This window comes from Salmo salar, chromosome ssa02 (assembly GCF_905237065.1).
Source record: "Salmo salar chromosome ssa02, Ssal_v3.1, whole genome shotgun sequence".
Taxonomy (NCBI): domain Eukaryota; kingdom Metazoa; phylum Chordata; class Actinopteri; order Salmoniformes; family Salmonidae; genus Salmo; species Salmo salar.
Genome location: NC_059443.1, coordinates 54,813,319 through 54,834,496, shown reverse-complemented (window position 1 = coordinate 54,834,496; position 21,178 = coordinate 54,813,319). Strand labels below are relative to the sequence as shown.

The window sequence follows — 21,178 nt, the reverse complement described above, 5'->3', positions numbered from 1 at the left end:
GATTTACCTGTGTTTTATATATATATATATTTCCACACTGAGGTTGGAATAATACTGTGAAATTGTGAAAATGACGATAATGCCCTTTTAGTGTAAGAACTGCTGTTTTGGTGGGATGGAGTTTTGCAGGCAGTGCATTTGTTAATTGTTAATAGACCAATAAGAAAGAGAGTTCCAAACCCCTCTGCCAAAAAAAAGCACATTTGAAGTTTTCCCCTCCCCAGACCACTACCAGATAGTCTTAGCTAAATTATTGCTTGAGAAATTGCTCTTTGCTAAGAAGCTATTTTTGACCATTTCATTATTATTCTTTTTTAAATCACAGTAAGTTAATGAATTGTTACCCGGAAATGATTTGACTGATAAAACGACTGCATTTGACCTTTAACAGAGTATTACAGAGACTTTCCTGTTCAGGTCAATTGGTCAGCAAAATCCCATGACTCTACCTATGGTGTTTGGATTTGCACTAAGTACTGATGTGACTACAGTCAGACGACCCGAGGTCGACATACTCTTACTGTCAAGCACTTTAGGCTAAAAACAATATCATGTATAGAAAAGTACTATAGAAATACAGTGTATGATTACCCTGCGTGTAGGAACAAGGAGAGCCACAGCCTGTAGACCTGGTCAGGGACGTCAGGGTTGAGGAAGGGCAGGAGGCCACACACATCATCCAGACAGTGGATCTGTTAACGAAGAGAGATCCCCGGATCAGATAGGGAGCTGGCTGTCATTAAACACACCCTGTAAACAACGCCCACCACAGGACAGACAGACACACACCCACCTACCTGGGAACAGAGGGTGGCCTCCTCGTGGAAGTAACCGTGCATGAAGGAGCAGTACTCTCTCGTAGTGATCTCACACCGGCCCTTAGTTCCTATGCAGCAGGGTCGTCCCTTGAGGTTACAGTCCATGTGTCTGTAGCCTGTTAGGTTCGTCTTGCGGGGGGAGGTGCAGATCTGGGATCAGATGGAGGGAGGGTGAGAAGAAGCTAGTGTTGGTTTCCACTGATCTAAGACCGGAGGTTACGATGGTTCAGTAACCTCTCATCCACTGCTGTATTTTAATACCGGCGGCTTACACTGTACAGCGGGGTGCAACATTCTGTAGAAATGGAATGCATGACGATGTCTGTTCACGCAATACATATTAGCAGGGCTGTCAAACGGAGCATAACATTGGCTGATCCTCCTGTCACTCACCGGCCAATGTGTGATGTCATCGGGCCAGATGTGAGGCTCTGCGGAGGCGGGCTCTTCACAGGTCCTGTTCCCAGCATGTATCAGGAAATAAGATAGCAGGAAGACACTTTATGATACTCTCTTGAGTTAGTTTTACCTTGTCAGGTCAGGACAGTGTGTGTGTGTGTGTGTGTGTTACCACTGTAGTTATAGCAGAACAGCATCAAAGACAGTACCTGGGGTCCTGGTGACACACAGAGCCTGATGACCTCAGAATGTCCACATCTTCATCCCTCCATTTCATGAAGGTGGCCAACGACTCCTACACACAGAACAGAATAAACACAAGTTTACAAGCATTCACCTCTAGGTGGCAGGAGAGAGTGTGTGTGAGTGTGACACAGAGAGCGAGAGAGAGAGAGAGAGAGAGAGAGAGAGCGTGGGAGTGTAAGTGGGAGTACAATAGTGGTTTGTGTGTATGTGTGTGGGTCTACAGTATTTGTGTGGGCCTACAATAATACATATGCATGTGAGCCTACTGCGTACGTGTGTGTTTGCGTACCGAGCAGTCGTTGCTGAGGGTCTGGACACAGCCAGAGTTGTCGTTCTGTACACAGCAGCCTGACTCTCTCTCCTGGTCCTTGGCTTTCTGGATAAGACTGACTATTTGGCTGTCCTTGCGGATACACGGGGAGAACTTGGCTCCAAGGTGGATTAGGTCCTCCTGTGAGGAGGGATAGAATACAGGAATACACTGTTAATCTGACAACCAGACACATAATTGACATAGCAACCAAAAATAGTTAACCTAACCTGGCAACCCCAGCACAGTTAACCTAACCTGGCAACCCCAGCACAGTTAACCTAACCTGGCAACCCCAGCACAGTTAACCTAACCTGGCAACCCCAGCACAGTTAACCTAACCTGGGAATCCAATAAAGTTAACCTAACTGGGCAACTAAGAACCAGGGCCAAAAAAAGAGTTAGGCTTATTTAAGTAGTCAAGAGATCCTATTTTGATAGTCAACCATACAAAAAGGTAGCATCTAGTGCATCACAGTACAGAACAGACAAAGATAGTTTTCCACCAAAACCACAGCTACAGTTATTTGAGTTCTAGCCACCCACTAGACGAGTCGTGTGGGACCCTTTACACTCTTCATACTGTGGCCTATGTGGGATGGTGTAGTGGAGCCATGGTCTTACTTGATCAGAAAACACCCACTTTTTCACCTGACACCCTACATAGACCATAAACTGTAACATGGGTTACTGACTGTCAGCCCACCACATTCTCTGAAATGAACATTCTGTATCACTGTCGAAGTGGATATGAACCTGACAAGTGTGAAGTTTCTCAAGGCAAAATGAAGTCAGTAAGTGTGAATGAGTCAGAAAGTACTTTAGTACAGTCAGAAAGTATTTTAATACAGTCAGAAAGTACTTTAACACAGTCAAAAGGCGCACTAGTACAGTCAAAAGGCGCACTAGTACAGTCAAAAGGCGCACTAGTACAGTCAAAAGGCGCACTAGTACAGTCAAAAGGCGCACTAGTACAGTCAGAAGGCGCACTAGTACAGTCAGAAGGCACACTAGTACAGTCAAAAGGCGCACTAGTACAGTCAAAAGGCGCACTAGTACAGTCAAAAGGCGCACTAGTACAGTCAAAAGGCGCACTAGTACAGTCAAAAGGCGCACTAGTACAGTCAGAAGGCACACTAGTACAGTCAGAAGGCACACTAGTACAGTCAAAAGGCGCACTAGTACAGTCAAAAGGCGCACTAGTACAGTCAAAAGGCGCACTAGTACAGTCAAAAGGCGCACTAGTACAGTCAAAAGGCGCACTAGTACAGTCAAAAGGCACACTAGTACAGTCAGAAGGCACACTAGTACAGTCAAAAGGCACACTAGTACAGTCAAAAGGCACACTAGTACAGTCAGAAGGCACACTAGTACAGTCAAAAGGCACACTAGTACAGTCAGAAGGCACACTAGTACAGTCAGAAGGCACACTAGTAAGTACACTGCAGTAAGTGAGTAAATAACTAGTTAATAAGTACCAGTGAGTCAGTCCAGAACTTCTTTAGCGTGTCCTGTTGATGCCTAAGTGCGTCTCCCACCTGGCACCTACCAACACCACAGCAGACGTAGCCCATCAGATTCAGATATGGGTACAGAGTGAGGAGATTACAGCACGTGCTGGGGTTCAGGTGTGTGTGTGTGTGCGCGCGTTAATATAGCATAAGCCTACGGTATGTGCACCTATAAGCCTTTCCCTATGACCCTACATGTAAGTATGTATGACATGTGCGATAGAACAGCAGTGACTCACAGAGCCAGGGCCGATCCAGAAGTTCTCCTGCTGGATGAACTTGACACTCTCATAGATGCCTTTGTTCTTCAACACCTGTGGAGGGAGACCAAGAAAACACAGTCAGGAGAAACAGCACAATAGATCACTAAGGTAGCCATTGTGGATTAAAAGAGTTATGCCAGAAGCCACCACAGAAACCACTGGATTACAGAAGCCATTTTGGATCCTATTAGGGGGTCCAGTTGCCTAGGCCCTGTGGGACTCCTCACCAGTTCAGAGGTGGAGTGTTGGGCGAACCCCACAGGGGCAAAGCCATAGGTAGCACAGGCCAGGATGGTGATGACCACGTGGACGAAGGTGATCCAGTAGGTGAAGTACGGTCTGAGGGAGACGACAGAGCAGGGTCGTTTTACTTATTCGATTGGATCATTTGAAAAATGTACACAACGATATCACCGCAGAGCGAAAATCACGCATGTGGTTCTCAAAGATGAATGAATGCCCACTAAATGTGAAGTACTAGGTGTGGATTGTGTGTGTGTGTGTGTGTGTGTGTATGAAAGTACTGTACGTATTGATATCCTTCCCTCCTCACCTGTGGCTGCTGAAGTCGTCCAGCTGTTTCTGCACCTGGCTGCTGATGCTGCGGCGGTACTGACGGTTGAGCCACTTGCCCACCACGCCCATGCCGTACTGCCGCTTGGGCTTGTCAAAGGCAAAGTGCTTGACCTGGGAGGCGATACGACGCCCCCGCTGCTGTGACCCGGCCTTCTCAATATGCAGGGTGGGGGTTTTAGACACGTCCCTACTGGGGACACACACACACACACACACACACACACACACACACACACACACACACACACACACACACACACACACACAGGGAGAGAGACAGACACAGGGAGAGAGCGAAACGCACACAGAGACACAGGGAGAGAGACAGACAGAGGGAGAGAGCGAGACGCACAGAGAGCGAGAGAGAGAGAGAGAGAGAGAGAGAGAAACATGAGGCGAAGGGAAGGGTTGAAAGAGTGGAGGAGAGAAAGACAAACTTAAAGTCAAATACTGTAGAAGCCAACAAGACTTTATCAATCTAGGTCTTTTAATCATTCTCCCCATCCCTTTAATGGAGGCTACTTACAGGCTCTGGTAGGGCTCATGGTGGTCTCCGTAGGAAGCCGACATAGGGGGCGACTCGAACACATCATCAGCCATGGAGTACAACTCCTCATGGGCATCCACCTGAGAGGGAGAGCGAGTTGACGTGGGGAGAATGTTATTGAGAGGCCCACAGAAAACCAATCTCTTCTCAACTGTCTTGACGTAGAAAATGCCACCCACCATTCTGCACTAATCATTCCGTCGACTATCCTCCCCTACACACCATCGTCCCCCTCTACCAGTCCATATAAATCACTACATACTCCATCACACACGTCTCACACCAACAGTACAGGATCTGGCTTTCTTAACCTACTATCCTCCCCAACCCTCATCCCACATAGCCCTCGCCAGCCCATACATCTCTCCAGACTACATCCCTCCATCTCTCTCACGCCAACGGTACATCCAGCAGCCGGTCCATTACTTTGGGAGCTGGACTGTGATTAATCTGGTAGCACATACAGACTGCTGGAGGAGAGAGGAGGGGACCCAAAATAGCCACTTGACATTGTGTTAATTATCTCATCTGTGTGAACTAGCACAGTGGCTAAACTGAGACTGACTGCTTTCACCTGGAACACAGAGCACAGACAGAGACATATAGAATTGACAGAGAGAGGGGAAAAGACAGACATATAGAAGAGACAGACATATAGAAGAGAGAGGGGAAAAGACAGACATAGAAAAGACAGGGAGACATAGAAGAGAGAGACATAGAAGAGACAGAACTAATACAAACAAAAACATGCAGACGGAGGCAGCGAAAGGAGAGGGAGAGAGAGAAAGAGAAAAGAGAGACTGAGGCACACGGAGAGACAGACAAACCGAACGAGAGACAGAGAAAGCAAGAGAAGGACACAGAGAGAAAGGTAGACAGAGTATCATTACCTTGCTGAAGAAGACGGACCCGTGAGTGTCTGCTGAGTCCACCGTGTCCTCCTCCAGCCAGCTGGGCCGGGCGAAGCTCCGCCGGGGGAAACTACGACCGGTCTGGGAGCCCACTAGACCTGAACGACCCTGAACCACACACACAACCAGGACGTTAGTGGGACAACATCAAAGACTAGCATGTGGGGAGAGACAACTCAACTCAAATATGACTGTGAAGTAGAGTACAACATACACAGATCAACATAGCAGTCTTTTAAGCAAAAAAAAAAATCAGTATTTATGTCGGGGATGTAGATACACAAAACCATCAAACATTCATCTGTATTTCGCTCAATAGCAACACACATGCACACACATGCTTTTGAATGTACATTCAAAGGTAGTCTAGTTTCCACTAACGATCCCCAGTGATGATCAGGTTGGAGAGGAAACCCCATCCACCCCGGCACACACACTTCACCTAACGTCCCCCCCCAGTGCCCGCTCACCCTGAGTAGGTTGGATGCTGCTCGTATACTCATGCGGGCGACAGACTCCCTCTTGCGTTGGGGCAGACGGGCGTAGCCCCCGGAGCGCTGGGAGGTGAAGGAGGACAGGGAGGTAAACCCCGGGGTGACGGGTCCCGTGTGGGGGGTACGGGGAGGTCGGTCCGTCTCATCCGGGTAGCGGAACGCTCGCCCCCGAGCTAGGGGGTCCACAATCTGGGGGGGGTGAAAGAGCACCAGACAGACAGGGTACGTTCACGCTGATTAAACAGAAATAAAAATAAATAAATAAACTAATTAACTGTCACATCGTTAGCGTCATCACAAATAAAAGCTACATTGTAATGCTGTAATCCTCAAGGAGGGGACATTTAAGCTAGCTGGAAACTAAATCATGAAAACATTGCACTCTACAAGAGCTGACACAGAATTACACTGACGGCTCCACATGAAAGCGTTACTGATGACACAATGACATTCACACATCTATAACCCATCTACTATGAGTGTTCTGAGTGTGCGTCTGTGTGTGTGTAGAGGTGTCAGTCAGCGTGAGTGTAGACGCTCGTTATGAAATCTTACCCGAGTCTTCATAGGTGTTGACAGAGAGCAAAGGAGAAAGATGAACAAAAAGAGAGATTGGGAGAGAGAGAGAGAGACCCGATAGAGAGACAGACAGAAATAAGTGGGCAGAGAGTGACAGACAGAAGGAGAGAGACAGAGAGAGAGAGAGTCGTGGAGACGAATAAGCACCCAGGAGTGAGCGGGTGTGTTGGAGTCGGTGGAGGAGAGCGGAGTGTGTGGGGACTAACAGAAACACCACGTCTGGTTGGGGCTCAGATGTAAGCCTACCTCCTGTCAACACGGTGCCCCGCTCTGCATTATTTAGGGCAGGCAGAGGGTGCACTTCACTTCCCCTTGAGTGGCACTACTGCCGCCCTTCCTCCACCTACTCTCCGTGATCTCTCCATTATGAGTAGAGGTCCAAAAGCGGAGTCTAATCGGATGTCGGACACCGAGACAAGTGACGATAGCGTCTTGTTAGGTAAAGTTGATTTGATTGTGCAACAAATACAGTGGCCCCGTCTACAAACAGTCCCTTATCCCTCACTCTCTGGGCACTGCTAATACAGTGGCCCCGTCTACAAACAGTCCCTATCCCTCACTCCCTGGGCACTGCTAATACAGTGGCCCCGTCTACAAACAGTCCCTTATCCCTCACTCTCTTGGCACTGCTAATACAGTGGCCCCGTCTACAAACAGTCCCTTATCCCTCACTCCCTGGGCACTGCTAATACAGTGGCCCCGTCTACAAACAGTCCCTATCCCTCACTCACTGGGCACTGCTAATACAGTGGCCCCGTCTACAAACAGTCCCTATCCCTCACTCCCTGGGCACTGCTAATACAGTGGCCCAGTCTACAAACAGTCCCTATCCCTCACTCCCTGGGCACTGCTAATACAGTGCATTCAGAAAGCATTCAGACCACTTGACTTTTCGTTATAGCCAACTTCTAAAATGGATTAAATAAACGTTTTCCCGCAATCAATCTACACACAAAACCTCATAATGACAAAGTCAAAACAGGTTTTTAGAAATTTTTGTGAAAGTATTAAAAGTTAAAAACAGAAATAACTTATTCACATAAGTATTCAGACCCTTTGCTATGAGATTTCGATATTGAGCTCAGGTGCATCCTGTTTCCATTCATCCTTGAGATGATTCTACAACTTGATTGGAGTCCACCTGTGGTAAATTCAATTGATTGGACATGATTTGGAAAGGCACACAACCTGAGAATTTAAGGTCACACAGTTGACAGTGCATGTCAGAGCAAAAACCAAGCCATGAGGTCGAAGGAATTGTTCATAGAGCTCCGAGACAGTATTGTGTTGAGGCACAGATCTGGAAAAGGGTACCACAACATTTCTGCAATATTGACGGTCCCGAAGAACACAGTGGCCTCCAAGTTTGGAACCCCCAAGACTCTTCTCCTAGAGCTGGCCGCCCGGCCAAACTGAGCAATCGGGGGAGAAGGGCCTAGGTCAGGGAGGTGACCAAGAACCTGATGGTCACTCTGACAGAGCTCCAGAGTTCCTCTGTGGAGATGGGAGAAACTCCCAGAAGGACCACTATCTGTGCAGCTCTCCACCAATCAGGTCTTTATGGTAGAGTGGCCAGACGAATGCCAAGTGTCAACTCTGAAGGAAACCTGGCATCATCCCTACGGTGAAGTATGGGTGGCAGCATCATGCTGTGGGGATGTTTTTCCAGAGGCAGGGGCTGGGAGACTAGTCAGGATCGAGGGAAAGATGAACGGCACAAAGTACAGAGATCCTTGATGAAAACCTGCTCCAGAGCGTTCAGGACCTCAGACTGGGGTGAAGGTTCACCTTCCAACAGGAGAACGACCCTAAGCACACAGCCAAGACAACGCAGGAGTGGCTTTGGGATAAGTCTCTGAATGTCCTTGAGTGGCCCAGCCAGAGCCCGAGCATCTCTGGAGAGACCTGAAAATAGCTGTGCAGCAACGCTCCCCATCCAGCCTGACACAGCTTGAGAGGATCTGCAGAGAAGAATGGGAAAACTCCCCAAATACAGGTGTGCCAAGCTTGTAGCGTCATACCCAAAAAGACTCGAGGCTGTAATTGCTGCAAAGGTGCTTCAACAAAGTACTGAGTAAAGGGTCTGAATACTTATGTAAAATGTGATATTTATGTTTTTTTATGTTTAATACATTTGAAAAAATGTCTAAAAACCTCAATTGAATCCGTTTTAGAATAAGGCTGTAACGTAACAAAATGTGGAACAAGTCAAGGGGTCTGAATACTTCCCGAATGCACTGTACTGACCCAGTTCTGTCAGACCTAGGGGGCCTACCTTGGGCATCTTGTTTGCGGCGGGTGAGTCCAGGCCCTGGTCCATGCTGATGGGGATCTCTTGCTCTCTGTACTGGGCCTTGAGCTTGCCGTAGCGCTGGCTGCAGTGGCGCAGGCTCTTCTTCTGCCATAGCTGCTGCTTGGTCTCACAGTCCTCACCCACCCCAAACCAACCTGCTGCCTGGGCTGTAGCTTGGGCTGTACCCCTGGCAGGAGGGGGAGGGAGAGACAGGGTATTGGAAGAGAGGGAAGGGGGAAAGAGGAGAGAATAATAAAGACAGAATACAACTTAATTATGTCCAACATTCCAAACAGTCATAAAAGGAAATCCTCTGCTATATGCCCCCCCCCCAATTCTCAAAACCCATTGGATGAGAAAGCCAGAGATCCCTCCCCTCTGACCTTCTTCTCCAATGGGGTTTGAGAAGGAGGAGAGAGGATGCGAAGAATTGCAAGTGTGATTTTCCCACTGTCTTTTCTCTCTCCTTCCCTTCCGCTTCTCTCTCTGTTCATCTACAGGCTCTTTCCACCGCCCCAACCCCTTCTCATACAGTACCTCCCCTTTCTTTTTGCCCTCTTCCTCCTTTCTCACCCACTGACCCTGAAATCCTCCTATACACCCTTTCAGCTTGTTCTTCTGCCCTCCATTAGTTTCTTCCTCCCTTTATTTCTCCCCTCTCTCTTCCCACTTCTCCCTCTCTCCACCCCCACTTACTTGCGTATGCTCTGAGACAGGGAGGTCTGTCTGTGGAAGGCTGCCCTCCTGTCCCCAACATTGTGACCTCCTCCACCACCACCATCAGTACCACTGTCAGACAGAGGACTGGCCTGCTGCAGGCTCTCACTCTTCTTCAGGGACGAACGCAGGGGCTGGACAGAGGGACAGGGGAAAGAGCAGAGGGTCAGTATACAGGTAGGCCTACTGAGCATAATCCTACCTCAGAGAGCCAGTATACCGCAGGCCATGAAAGGAAAGGGCACTTGAAATGGACTGGCTGAATATAAATGGAATTCACGCCATCACTGGTATACTACTGGGATAAATCTTCACTTGCGGTGTGTGAATAATCTTAAGATTGTGTAAATCGTGCATTGTTGTCAATGGAACATTTGGGCGGAAATGCGCGTTAAGTGCATGATTGTTTTGTTATGATTCAGCCCACAGCGTTCCATTGCCTGTAGTGATGACAACTATCCAGTTTAGCTCAGATCAATCACCTTATTCCAGAACATAAGTGTAAGAATGGCAAAGTAAGGACTTTTCTTTTTCTGAGACTGCAGCAAAATGCACAAATCATTTATTTTACAAAACCTAGAAGTGATACTAGGGAAACACCAGAGTATCCTAAAGCTTAATATTTTTCCGTTGTAATGTTATTTCATTTTGTACTGCATGTTGTTTCAAAGCCCATTCGTGTCTTTACTGTGGAGTTAACTGAGTATTGTGAGAGCCATGTGAGCTGCCTGTGTGTCAGCCAGCAGGGGGTGTGCTTAGCTAGCCAGCCTGCTACCAGAGGCTCTTTGTTTGGGAAACACACACACACACACACACACACACACCCACACACACACACACACTTGTGTTCTCACACATGCACTCTCCCTCACCCACACACACCCTCCCTCATCCCTTTCCTACACCTCCGGTCTGCAGGCAGACGCCTAACAATGATGACTTTTGAAAAGTAATGGTGCAGGGAGTGCTTCATGCGTGATTGGAGCAGATCATTTTAGGCTAAATAACCACTTAATCTGAAGGAGTCCCCCGGGGTGCGCCAGGCCAGCCAGACAGGGAAGAGATGTGAGTTAACCAGGAAAATGGATACATGTACCCAAAAACTAGCTAATGTAACTACATTAGACCAGATCAGCTTTCAAATGGCCGTTTAAGGGTCTTATAGGGGAAACTAAATCTGGATTTTGGGGGTAATTTTGTCCAGTTCAGAAAAAACACTGGCCCTATCTATAAAGCCCAAAATGTAAAGACAGGAATGTTAACAGGGCATATCTCAGCTTTGCTATAGAGTAGCTAGTTGTGAGTGACCGTGCAACACTAGCGTGAGTGGACTGGGGTGTGGGTGTAGGTGAGGTTTGGGGGGGCTGGTTGGGATATGGCTGGCCAAGTGCCCATAGACACATGACATACTGTGTATGAAGGCAAGGGAGATAGCATTCTCCTCTTCAGTAAAAAGGTTTTCAGTCGGGGGCTGAAAGTCCGACTATACTACCAACTGTAAAAGTTGGCTTGCCAATTCTTCCCTCTCCTATAGAAATGGCCTTCATCAGAGCATCAACTGCCATTTTCCAAGTACAGAACATGTTTCCATAAAGAGGGGTCAAAATGGAAAGATCAGGTCAAAGGGGTACCTGATTGACCGTTTCAGCTCCCTCTTCAACCCTCTCCTCTTCCTCTGGGGCAGGGATGGCTATGACCAGACTGGGCGGCTTCTTGCTCTTCAACCGGCTGTCTGATTGGCTGCCGTTAGGAGGCTCCCCCCCTTCCTGTGACGCCATCCTTTCTGAGTTCTGAGGGCAAACGAGAGTAAATTGATTAATGGCATGTTTGAGATGGAATCTTCTTCAAAGACAAAAATGTGCATTTCTTCTTTCTTCCTTCCTTCCTTTTAAAAGAGATGTGAAACCAGCTGTGACCCTTTCTTTCCATTCCTCACAACCCTCATATCACCTCTATTTCTCAGTAGCCTACAACTTCCACTTTCATTCTCAACTTGCGCAAATGTGGTTCCATTTACAATGACTGATCTACTCAGACAAGTCCTACTGAAAAGACAAACACTGGCAGGCACTTTGAACCATTCAGGAACTAATTGAAGTAGCTACTTTAACACAAACATATCAGCCAAATGACAAATTACTAGAGGAACTCCTATCTGCAACAAGGAAGGACACAATGCCCTGCTGAAAGAACCTTTCACACGTGTATAGGGAAGGGAAACCACTGGATTTGAATACCACTCTTTTTGCTGAAGCTTCATTTTCCATGTAAAAGCCTATCAGCTAAACCATAAAAAACACAAAAGTATCCCACCATAGCACACTGGAATGCAGCGCAATCAGACTCCAGCGGTCCCAACACCATAAAACCCAATGCATGGACATCTCCATCTAACTTTCCTCAGAACTCTACAGATATAGGCTAAAGAATATATACTGTATGTGCGTATTGGGCATGCTACTGTGTCTTAAATACACATGCTATATGTAGACTGGGTCAGTGGGTCAAGCTGGAAAGAAACCCTATATGATAACTCTCGTCACAACAGAGGAATAACCCTAGTCTCATTCCCCAAGGTAGCGTTCATTAGACAACAAACAAAAGGAAACGGACTGAAACAGGGAGCGACTACCAGGTTTTGGCCAATAAGAAACGCTCATTCTTGTTTTCTGTTGCAAAGCGTTTAAGGAACAAGACCCAGCAACGTGAGGGAATAGGAGCCTTGCGCGCTAGCCTAGCCCCACTCTTGGTTAACAGTCGCTGACCGGCACTACGTAAACAATATCCATATCACTGGGGCCCGGTAGATCCTGAGAGAGAAGCCTGCCTTTTTCCGCCACATACATAACAATATCTACTGAAGGAAAACACTGCCTGTCCAAGCAAATATGTATTAGAAAAACAGCAAGTGTCTTTTTCCATGTTAGTTTGATGAGATCCTGGACGAGACCCCATAAATCAGTTACATTAGCAACCCTTCTACGCAATTTAGTAATGTCACCCAAACACTTGTCTGGCTACTAGTACCATCATTCTTATCTGACATGCAATTAGTTAAAGGGTTCTTGTGGGCCGTTACACTGAATGAGTTAACAATAGGTTTTCTGTAGGGGCTGTGACCTCGTCTGTAGGACGCCAGCCAGTCATTGGATAGAAGCATGGTGGCAGGAGCTTGTATGAATGCATGGTGTCAGGTTAAGTTGAGACTGAGGTGACTGAGACAATAGCTTGTTACTTGGCAGTGCTAGTGGGGGTGTAGGCCGCGACATGTCATTCCTAGAAAGTTGCACCTGTTGGGACACATTTTTAGAGAAAGAGCGAGAGAAAGAAAGAGATATATATCGCTGGCCTTTAAATTCTATCTACATACACTCCCCTACGTAATTCTTTGGTCAGTGAAGCTGAAACTTTAATTTGACTCTATACTGCAGCATTTTGGATTCAAGATCAAACATTTATGCATCCGAGTCTGTTATTAGTATTTGGACAAATTCACTTACAGTGTCTTTCAGATTATTTTGTTTCCAAAAGAAATGAATGGTAAATCATGTATTGTGTAATTTTGGACACTTCTATTGTAAATAACAAAACAATATGTTTCTGAACACTTCTACATTAATGTGGATGCTACCATGATTACGGATAATGATGAGTGAGAAAGTTACAGAGGCATGAATATCATAACCCACCCACCCCAAAATGCTAACTTCCCCTGTTATTGGTAATGTCTTGGGGGTATGATCTTTATATTACACTGTTTGGACTTAGACAGCCTGCCCAAGTATGTTCTATGCAGAAAAATCCCTGTATAGACCTTCCAGCAAAGCAAACGTCTTAAATGTAGTCCTGCCGTGATTAATGGACTGACTGCAAAGCCATGTGCACAGGAAGACCATCATGAAGTGTTTACATACAGTAACACCATGCAATAACTATCTCTGAAAGCCACCCCTAGTCCCTCATCTCTAAATGCGATGTTACTTAAGGACCACAATGGAAATAAGTCGTCAACTATTGTGTTTACCCACGAAGATTCTTAAATCAAGTGTATCATTTTGTAGGTGTACCTGTAAATGATCAAATAAACTAAACTTAACTAAAAATACATTCAATATCAGTACATAGGCCTACCTTTCTTATCTGCTCAAAGCCACATCCATAATCATGCCTTCCTGTCCCCAGCTTCAAGTCTGCATTAGAAATCATCATCGGCCTCTGGACCCACTCAGAGCTCAATTAGTCATCACTCTTCAGGCTTTTTGAATTGTGTCATTGTATATTTCCATGGGCAAGTCAAGGCAAGATTGCAATATTCCTATAGCGGTTTTCTCCCTGGCCATACGTGTCCATTATAGATCTAGTCAAGGTGTTGAAACCTTGGAGTTGCTATACATCAATAGGAAAAAGGGGCTTGGTGTCAGCGTCGGGAACGGCAGCAGCAGGGAAATCTGACACCAGTCGAGTCAATGGCAATCAAGTCTGTGGCTGTGGGAGCAGAATAGTACGGAGACTAGTTGGGGGATGGGAGAACTCATATGTTCCTATGGGACCGGGTCAGGCCCACACCCTCTCACATAATGAAATATCCAAGGCTTTCACTAATGGAGGGGTTTTAACGGTGTGGTGCCGTGCTTTAGTGGCAGACAGTTACTAACCGCACAGTCTGTCAATGTGGAGAATGCTTTTATAGTTTATAAATCGGGAGACAGTCAAGGAGTGAGTCAGGGTGGTGTTGTTCTGGTAGAGTGGAGAAAGAGAGATCAGTCTCATTGTTGACATTGTCTCATTGGGAGTCTCATTCTAAATGCATGGGCCTACGGAAATAATATTCGCATGGTCTATAATCTGCATACTTGATTGCCTATATTTATGTATATATCTTTGTGATATTAATCCTATATCTTCATCCATATCTTAACAATTATGAGTCAATCAATATCAATACTATCCATAACAGATAATGTAGTGTGGAGATGACAGATTACCAGAATAACCAAAACTCAAAGGTTTTCCCAGATTGCTCACTGAGAGTACCCTGTTGATGACAATGAGGGTTTTGACACATCTATTAGGACAATACCTATGTGACTGGTAGCATAAACAACAGTCAACACCTATTCTAAGCCAATAGGATAACAATAGCCTGGTTGTCTTGCCAACAGATCTTGGATAGGATAACAATGGGTCAATGACCGACCTGCGATGTGGGTTGGGTTTTCTATAAATGATGTCATCATAGTTTTTTTCCCCTCCACAGCCAAAATACATTTAGGTGATTTTCAGACAATACTGGAACATTGTGCATCATCATCTTCAGTCCCCCGGGGAAACAACAGCTCCAGGATCATGATTTCCTCACAGGCGGGAACTTTTGTGTTGTTGTACATTCAGATGTTGACTGAACATTTACCCAATCGTTAGAGAGCGAGTGAAAAACAATATAGTAGCTACTAGATAGTGGCATAAGGGTATGTTTTCTTGATCAATATGGAACATTTGTAATAAATGATTAACCGAGTCCAGAGGGAGTCTCACTCACACGGTAGTCTGGGAACAGCAGATGTGACAACACAGCCCAAGGCTTCCACAGTAACTCCCAGCACACAGAGCACAGTACTGTAGACTGCTAGTTCCCAGTCTCACACTCTCTCTCTCTCTCTCTCTCTGCCACTCAAATATCCTAAGTGAGTGGGAACTCAAACACAGTGTCACAATAGTCTTCTAAGAGAAAATGTGACAACACAGCTCATGTTAACATACATTGAGTGTACAAAACATTAAGAATACCTTCCTAATATTGAGTTGCACTCCTCCGCCCCTTTTGTCCTCAGAACAGCCTCAATTCGTCGGGGGAATGGACTCTACAAGGATGCCGGCACATGTTGACTCCAATGCTTCCCACAGTTGGGCAGTGGACCATTCTTGATACACATGGAAACTGTTGAGGGTGACAAACCCAGCAGCGATGCTTTTCTTGGCACAAACCAGTGCGCCTGGCACCTACTACCATACACCCTCTGAATGACACACATACACAATCCACGTCTCGATTGTCTCAAGGCTTTAAAATCATTTTTGGACCCGTCTCCTCCACTTCATCTAAACTGATTGAAATGCATTTAACAAGTGACATCAATAATGGATCGTAGCTTTCACCTGGTCAGTCCGTGTCATGGAAAGAGCAGGTGTTCTTAATGTTTTGTGCACTCAGTGTCCACACTAATTCCAAGTCCCAGCCCAGTCACACATACCAGTAATGAGTCACAAATGCATAGTGACATTACCCAGGGTGACAACCATACTGCTCCTATCACATGACTCGTGTATCACGAGCTCCCACACTGCCAGTCTCTCTCTCCACCCCCTCTCTCTGTGTACTTCAAGAAATCTAAACTAATCTGTCCAGTTCTTTACATTGGGGCCAGTGATGATCGTGGAGCTCTTGAAGATGTCATGACTGCGAGCAGGGTCATTTTCATTAGGACACGCACCGGGATACATTTTGCAACTGAAAACGAAAACTTCTTATGGGACAAGCACCAGTTAGTCCCTCCCTGTTTCAGTCTGGTTTATTTTGTTCGGTGCCTAATGAACATGACCCTGGCCGTAAGTCAATAGCAGATTAGCGTCAATGCTTCATTTCCATACTTGGTGTTTGGTACCACCGTGTGTTCCTGTACAAGTGTGTGTCTGTCACCAAGCCCCTATAGCCCACAGAGTGCTGCTGTTGCATGTTAGCGTGACGCCAAGCACAGCTGCCACCTCACACCATAGCCCTGGACACAGGCAGACAGGAATGTGCTCGTTCAGAAATTGCTAGGTTTGATTGCCACCGGTGATAGCTAGTTAGTTAGAAGTGGTAATGGCCTAGAGCCAAGTTCCCAAACATAGACAGAGGCAAGGGCAGTCGGTCTCATGTTTCACTTTCTGTCATAGGCTTCAATGATGAACAGGTCAGCCCAAGTACAGTACAGCCTGGGTGAGTTTAGCTACAGTACCTGTCAAAGGTTTGGACACACCTACTCATTCAAGGGTTTTTCTTTATTTTTACTATTTTCTACATTGTTGAAAAATAGTGAAGACATCAAAACTATGAAATAACACATATGGAATCATGTAGTAACCAAAAAAGTGTTAAACAAATCAAAGTAGCCACCCTTTGCCTTGATGACAGCTTTGCACTAGAGGTCGACCAATTAATCGGAATGGCCGATTAATTAGGGCCGATTCCAAGTTTTCATAACAATCGGAAATCGGTATTTTTGGACACCGATTTCGCCGATTAAAAAATAAACCTATTTCACTAGGCAAGTCAGTTAAGAACACATTCTTATTTCAATGACGGCCTAGGAATGGTAGGTTAACTGCCTTGTTCAGTGGCAGAACGACAGATTTTTACCTTGTTAGTCCAACGCTCTAACCACCTGCCTTACATTGCACTCCATGAGGAGCCTGCGTGGCAGGCTGACTCCCTGTTACGCGAGGGCAGCAAGAAGCCAAGGTAAGTTGCTAGCTAGCATTAAACTTATAAAAACAATCAAAACAATCAATCAATCTTCACAATCACTAGTTAACTACACATGGTTGATGATATTACTAGTTTATCTAGCGTGTCCTGCGTTGGATATAATCGATGCGGTGCCTGTTCATTTCTCATCGAATCACAGCCTACTTCGCCAAACGGGTGATGATTTAGCACTGTCATTGCACCTAACCATAAACATCAATGCCTTTCTTTAAAATCAATACACAAGTCTATATTTTTAAACCTGCATATTTAGTTAATACTGCTAACATGAATTTCTTATAATTAGGGAAATTGTGTCACTTCCTTGCGTTCCGTGCAAGCAGTCAGGGTATATGCAGCAGTTTGGGCCACCTGGCTCGTTGCGAACTGTGTGAAGTCCATTTATTCCTAACAAAGACCGTAATTAATTTTCCAGAATTGTACATAATTATGACATAACATTGAAGGTTGTACAATGTAACAGCAATATTTAGACTTAGGGATGCCACCAGTTAGATAAAATACAGAACAGTTACGTATTTCACTGAAAGAATAAACATTTTGTTTTCGAAATGATAGTTTCCGGATTCGACCACATTAATGACCAAAGGCTCGTATTTCTATGTGTTATTATGTTATAATTAAGTCTATGATTTGATATTTGATAGAGCAGTCTGACTGAGCGATGGTAGGCAGCAGCAGGCTCGTAAGCATTCATTCAAACAGCACTTTCATGCGTTTGCCAGCAGCTCTTCACAATTCTTCAAGCATTGAGCTGTTTATGACTTCAAGCCTATCAACTCCCGAGATTAGGCTGGTGTAACCGATGTGAAATGGCTAGCTAGTTAGCGGGGTGCGCGCTAATAGCGCTTCAATCGGTGACGTCACTCGCTCTGAGACTTGGAGTAGTTGTTCCCCTTGCTCTGCAAGGGCCGCGGCTTTTGTGGAGCGATGGGTAACGATGCTTCGAGGGTGGCTGTTGTCGATGTGTTCCTGGTTCGAGCACAGGTAGGGGCGAGGAGAGGGACGGAAGCTATACTGTTACACTGCCAATAGTCAAAGGTATATGAAATACAAAATGGTAGAGATGGAAATAGTCCTATAATTCCTATAATAACTACAACCTAAAACTTCTTCCTGGGAATGTTGAAGACTCATGTTAAAAGGAACCACCAGCTTTCATATGTTCTCATGTTCTGAGCAAGGAACTTAAACATTAGCTTTTTTACATGGCACATATTGCACTTTTACTTTCTTCTCCAACACTTTGTTTTTGCATTATTTAAACCAAATTGAACATGTTTCATTATTTATTTGAAGCTAAATTGATTTTATTGATGTATTATATTAAGTTAAAATAAGTGTTCATTCAGTATTGTTGTAATTGTCATTACTACAAACAAAAAAATTGTGGAATTTCTTTCCTTCTTAATGCATTTGAGCCAATCAGTTGTGTTGTGACAAGGTAGGGGTGGTATACAGAAGATAGCCCTATTTGGTAAAAGACCAAGTCCATATTATGGCAAGAACAGCTCAAATAAGCAAAGAGAAACGACACTCCACGGTCAGTCAATGCTGAAAATGTCAAGAACTTTGAAAGTTTCTTCAAGTGCAGTCGCAAAAACCATCAAGCGCTATAATGAAACTGGCTCTCATGAGGACTGCCACAGGAAAGTAAATGCTTCACAGAGTTCAAGTAACAGACACATATCAACATCAACTGAAACTGCGTGAATCAGGCCTTCATGTTCAAATTGTTGGAAAGAAACCACTACTAAAGGACACCAATAAGAAGAGACTTGCTTGGGCCAAGAAACATGTGCAATTGATATTAGACTGGTGGAAAATGATGAGTCCAAATTTGACATTTTTGGTTCCAACCGCCGTGTCTTTGTGAGACGCAGAGTAGGTGAAAGGATGATCTCAGCATGTGTGGTTCCCACCGTGAAGCATGGAGGAGGTGGTGTGATGGTGCTTTGCTGGTGACACTGTCAGTGATTTATTTACAATTCAAGGCACACTTAACCAGCATGGCTACCAGAGCATTCTGCAGCGATATGCCATCCCATCTGGTTTGCACTTAGTGAGACTATCATTTATTTTTAAACAGGACAATGACCCAAAACACACCTCCAGGCTGTGTAAGGGCTATTTGACCAAGAAGGAGAGTGATGGTGCTGCATAAGATGACCTGGCCTCCACCCAATTGAGATGGTTTGGGATGAGTTGGACTGCAGAGCGAAGGAAAAGTGCTCAGAAACTACTTCAAGACTGTTGGAAAAGCATTCCTCATTAAGCTGATTGAGAGAATGCCAAGAGTGTGCAAAGCTGTCATCAAGGCAAAGGGGTGGCTACTTCGAAGAATCTCAAATATAATATATATTTTGATTTGTTCAACACTTTTTTGGTTACAACATAATTCAATGTGTTATTTCATAGTTTTGACTTATAATAATAATAATAATAATAATAATAATACTACAATGAGTAGGTGTGTCCAAACTTTTGACTGGTACTGTACATGGCTACATGCTTAAGAGCGCCAGGTTCCAATTAATCCTTCCTTTGTGTTCTACGCTAAGACTCTTTAAGACTAGATACCTATGCAGAAGTTTCACTTGTTGCTGTGAAATACATGACAACATCCACTGAAGAATATACTGTAGCTTCAAATGGCATCTTGTGCAGAGCAGTACAGATGCTCAGCTGTACAATACATCCATTGTTCTCCATCACTTCTTCAATGAACACGAACTCTTGACACACAACATATACATTTCAAAGTGCAGGAGAAACAGCTGTTTCAAACAAAGAACGAAAATGAAACCAGTTAAATACTGTATCACCGCATATTTTGTCACTTGACGTAAATTGTCACACATTTGGAGCTGTGGAACAGCGTTCACACTTACTGCTCGACTCGCCTCCAGAAATGGGTGTTGCCTGACGATCGGTCTCTGTTACCTCTGACCACTCGCAGCAGGACGAAAGAGAAACAGTCCTTCAGATGATTGCCTCATCACCACATCCTTTGACCAGTAACATCTCTACCACCCCGATTACTGCAACCTGAAAGAGCAGTTGAACCACAAGTCAGAACATAAGTAGAGAAGTACCCACCAACAACTTTGAGAGATTTACGAGAGACTCGAGATCTTGACAAATGTCAGACTTCAATAGATTTCAAAAGGACTTGTGTGAATTGCGCAATATGTCAATAGCATTCAAGATCTAACTTGCATGTGCACGGATGAACGAGCAAAAACAGTCATCTCTTCATACCAAGGGGCGAATCAATTGAATGGTGTAGGAAAGTAACTGCAGAATGCATCGATACATCAGTGTAGCAACTGAAATCACCCCTCACTCTTGTCTACCTAAACACAATGTGTGTGGTAATGACATTGCTCAAATGGCTAGTTCTTTCCTTGTGATCAAATAGTTGAAGAACCTTTGTTGAAAAATACAGTAGGATGGCAGGTTATTTAACCTCAAAGCTATGAGACCCTCTTTGTCATTTTGAGCAATTGAAAGCTTCCCAGAGAAACCACAGAATTCTTGTGAGAGATTTGTCACAGTATTCTTGGTTAGTGTTCTACTGTAGCTGGACGGGAAATGTGTATTCCATAACTGAAACGGAATCTGCACTTCCCAGAGCATGCATGCAGGTTCAAACCTGCATGGCGGAAGCTTACCACAAGTATCACAGCTCCATCACCCCTACCAAGACCCCTAGCTGCCTTCAGGGGCCGTGAATGTTTTGAATACACAGACACCAAACTCAAAAACAGGGCTACCTTTCAAACTAGATCCAACATAGACAGGGCTGATATTTCCCAGTTACACGGCATGTCATGCTTTTTTGGCTTGTCGTGGGTGCAACCGCATTAGAGAGGAGTACAGCACAAGGAGGAAGCCAGCCAAATAGACAGCCAGCCTCCAGCCTGTGGAATGAGTCTCTGGCTCACTCAGAAGATGAGAGCGATCTGAAGAAGACACAGCGGGAT

At 45.2% G+C, this 21,178-nt stretch overlaps 1 protein-coding gene across 4 annotated transcripts in view; it reads right to left on the bottom strand.

Annotated features, from left to right (window-relative positions):
• Positions 1-21,178, bottom strand: part of LOC106588262 (inactive rhomboid protein 2) — a 37,397-nt gene that overhangs the window by 9,129 nt on the left and 7,090 nt on the right. Inside the window, exons 2-16 of one of the 4 annotated variants that reach the window (XM_014177111.2) lie at positions 20,084-20,240; positions 11,296-11,454; positions 9,644-9,798; positions 8,930-9,134; positions 6,052-6,264; positions 5,561-5,689; positions 4,650-4,750; positions 4,101-4,313; positions 3,775-3,886; positions 3,524-3,598; positions 1,753-1,914; positions 1,427-1,512; positions 1,212-1,275; positions 798-968; positions 592-692 (exon numbers count right to left, since the gene is read on the bottom strand). In XM_014177111.2, the coding sequence (XP_014032586.2) occupies positions 592-692; positions 798-968; positions 1,212-1,275; positions 1,427-1,512; positions 1,753-1,914; positions 3,524-3,598; positions 3,775-3,886; positions 4,101-4,313; positions 4,650-4,750; positions 5,561-5,689; positions 6,052-6,264; positions 8,930-9,134; positions 9,644-9,798; positions 11,296-11,442 (1,934 nt within the window). In that variant the 5' untranslated portion in view covers positions 11,443-11,454; positions 20,084-20,240. Of the gene's footprint in view, positions 1-591; positions 693-797; positions 969-1,211; positions 1,276-1,426; positions 1,513-1,752; positions 1,915-3,523; positions 3,599-3,774; positions 3,887-4,100; positions 4,314-4,649; positions 4,751-5,560; positions 5,690-6,051; positions 6,265-8,929; positions 9,135-9,643; positions 9,799-11,295; positions 11,455-13,795; positions 14,140-20,083; positions 20,241-21,178 lie in introns of those variants that run through there. The other 3 variants (XM_014177105.2, XM_014177101.2, XM_014177119.2) reach the window with 3 other exon arrangements.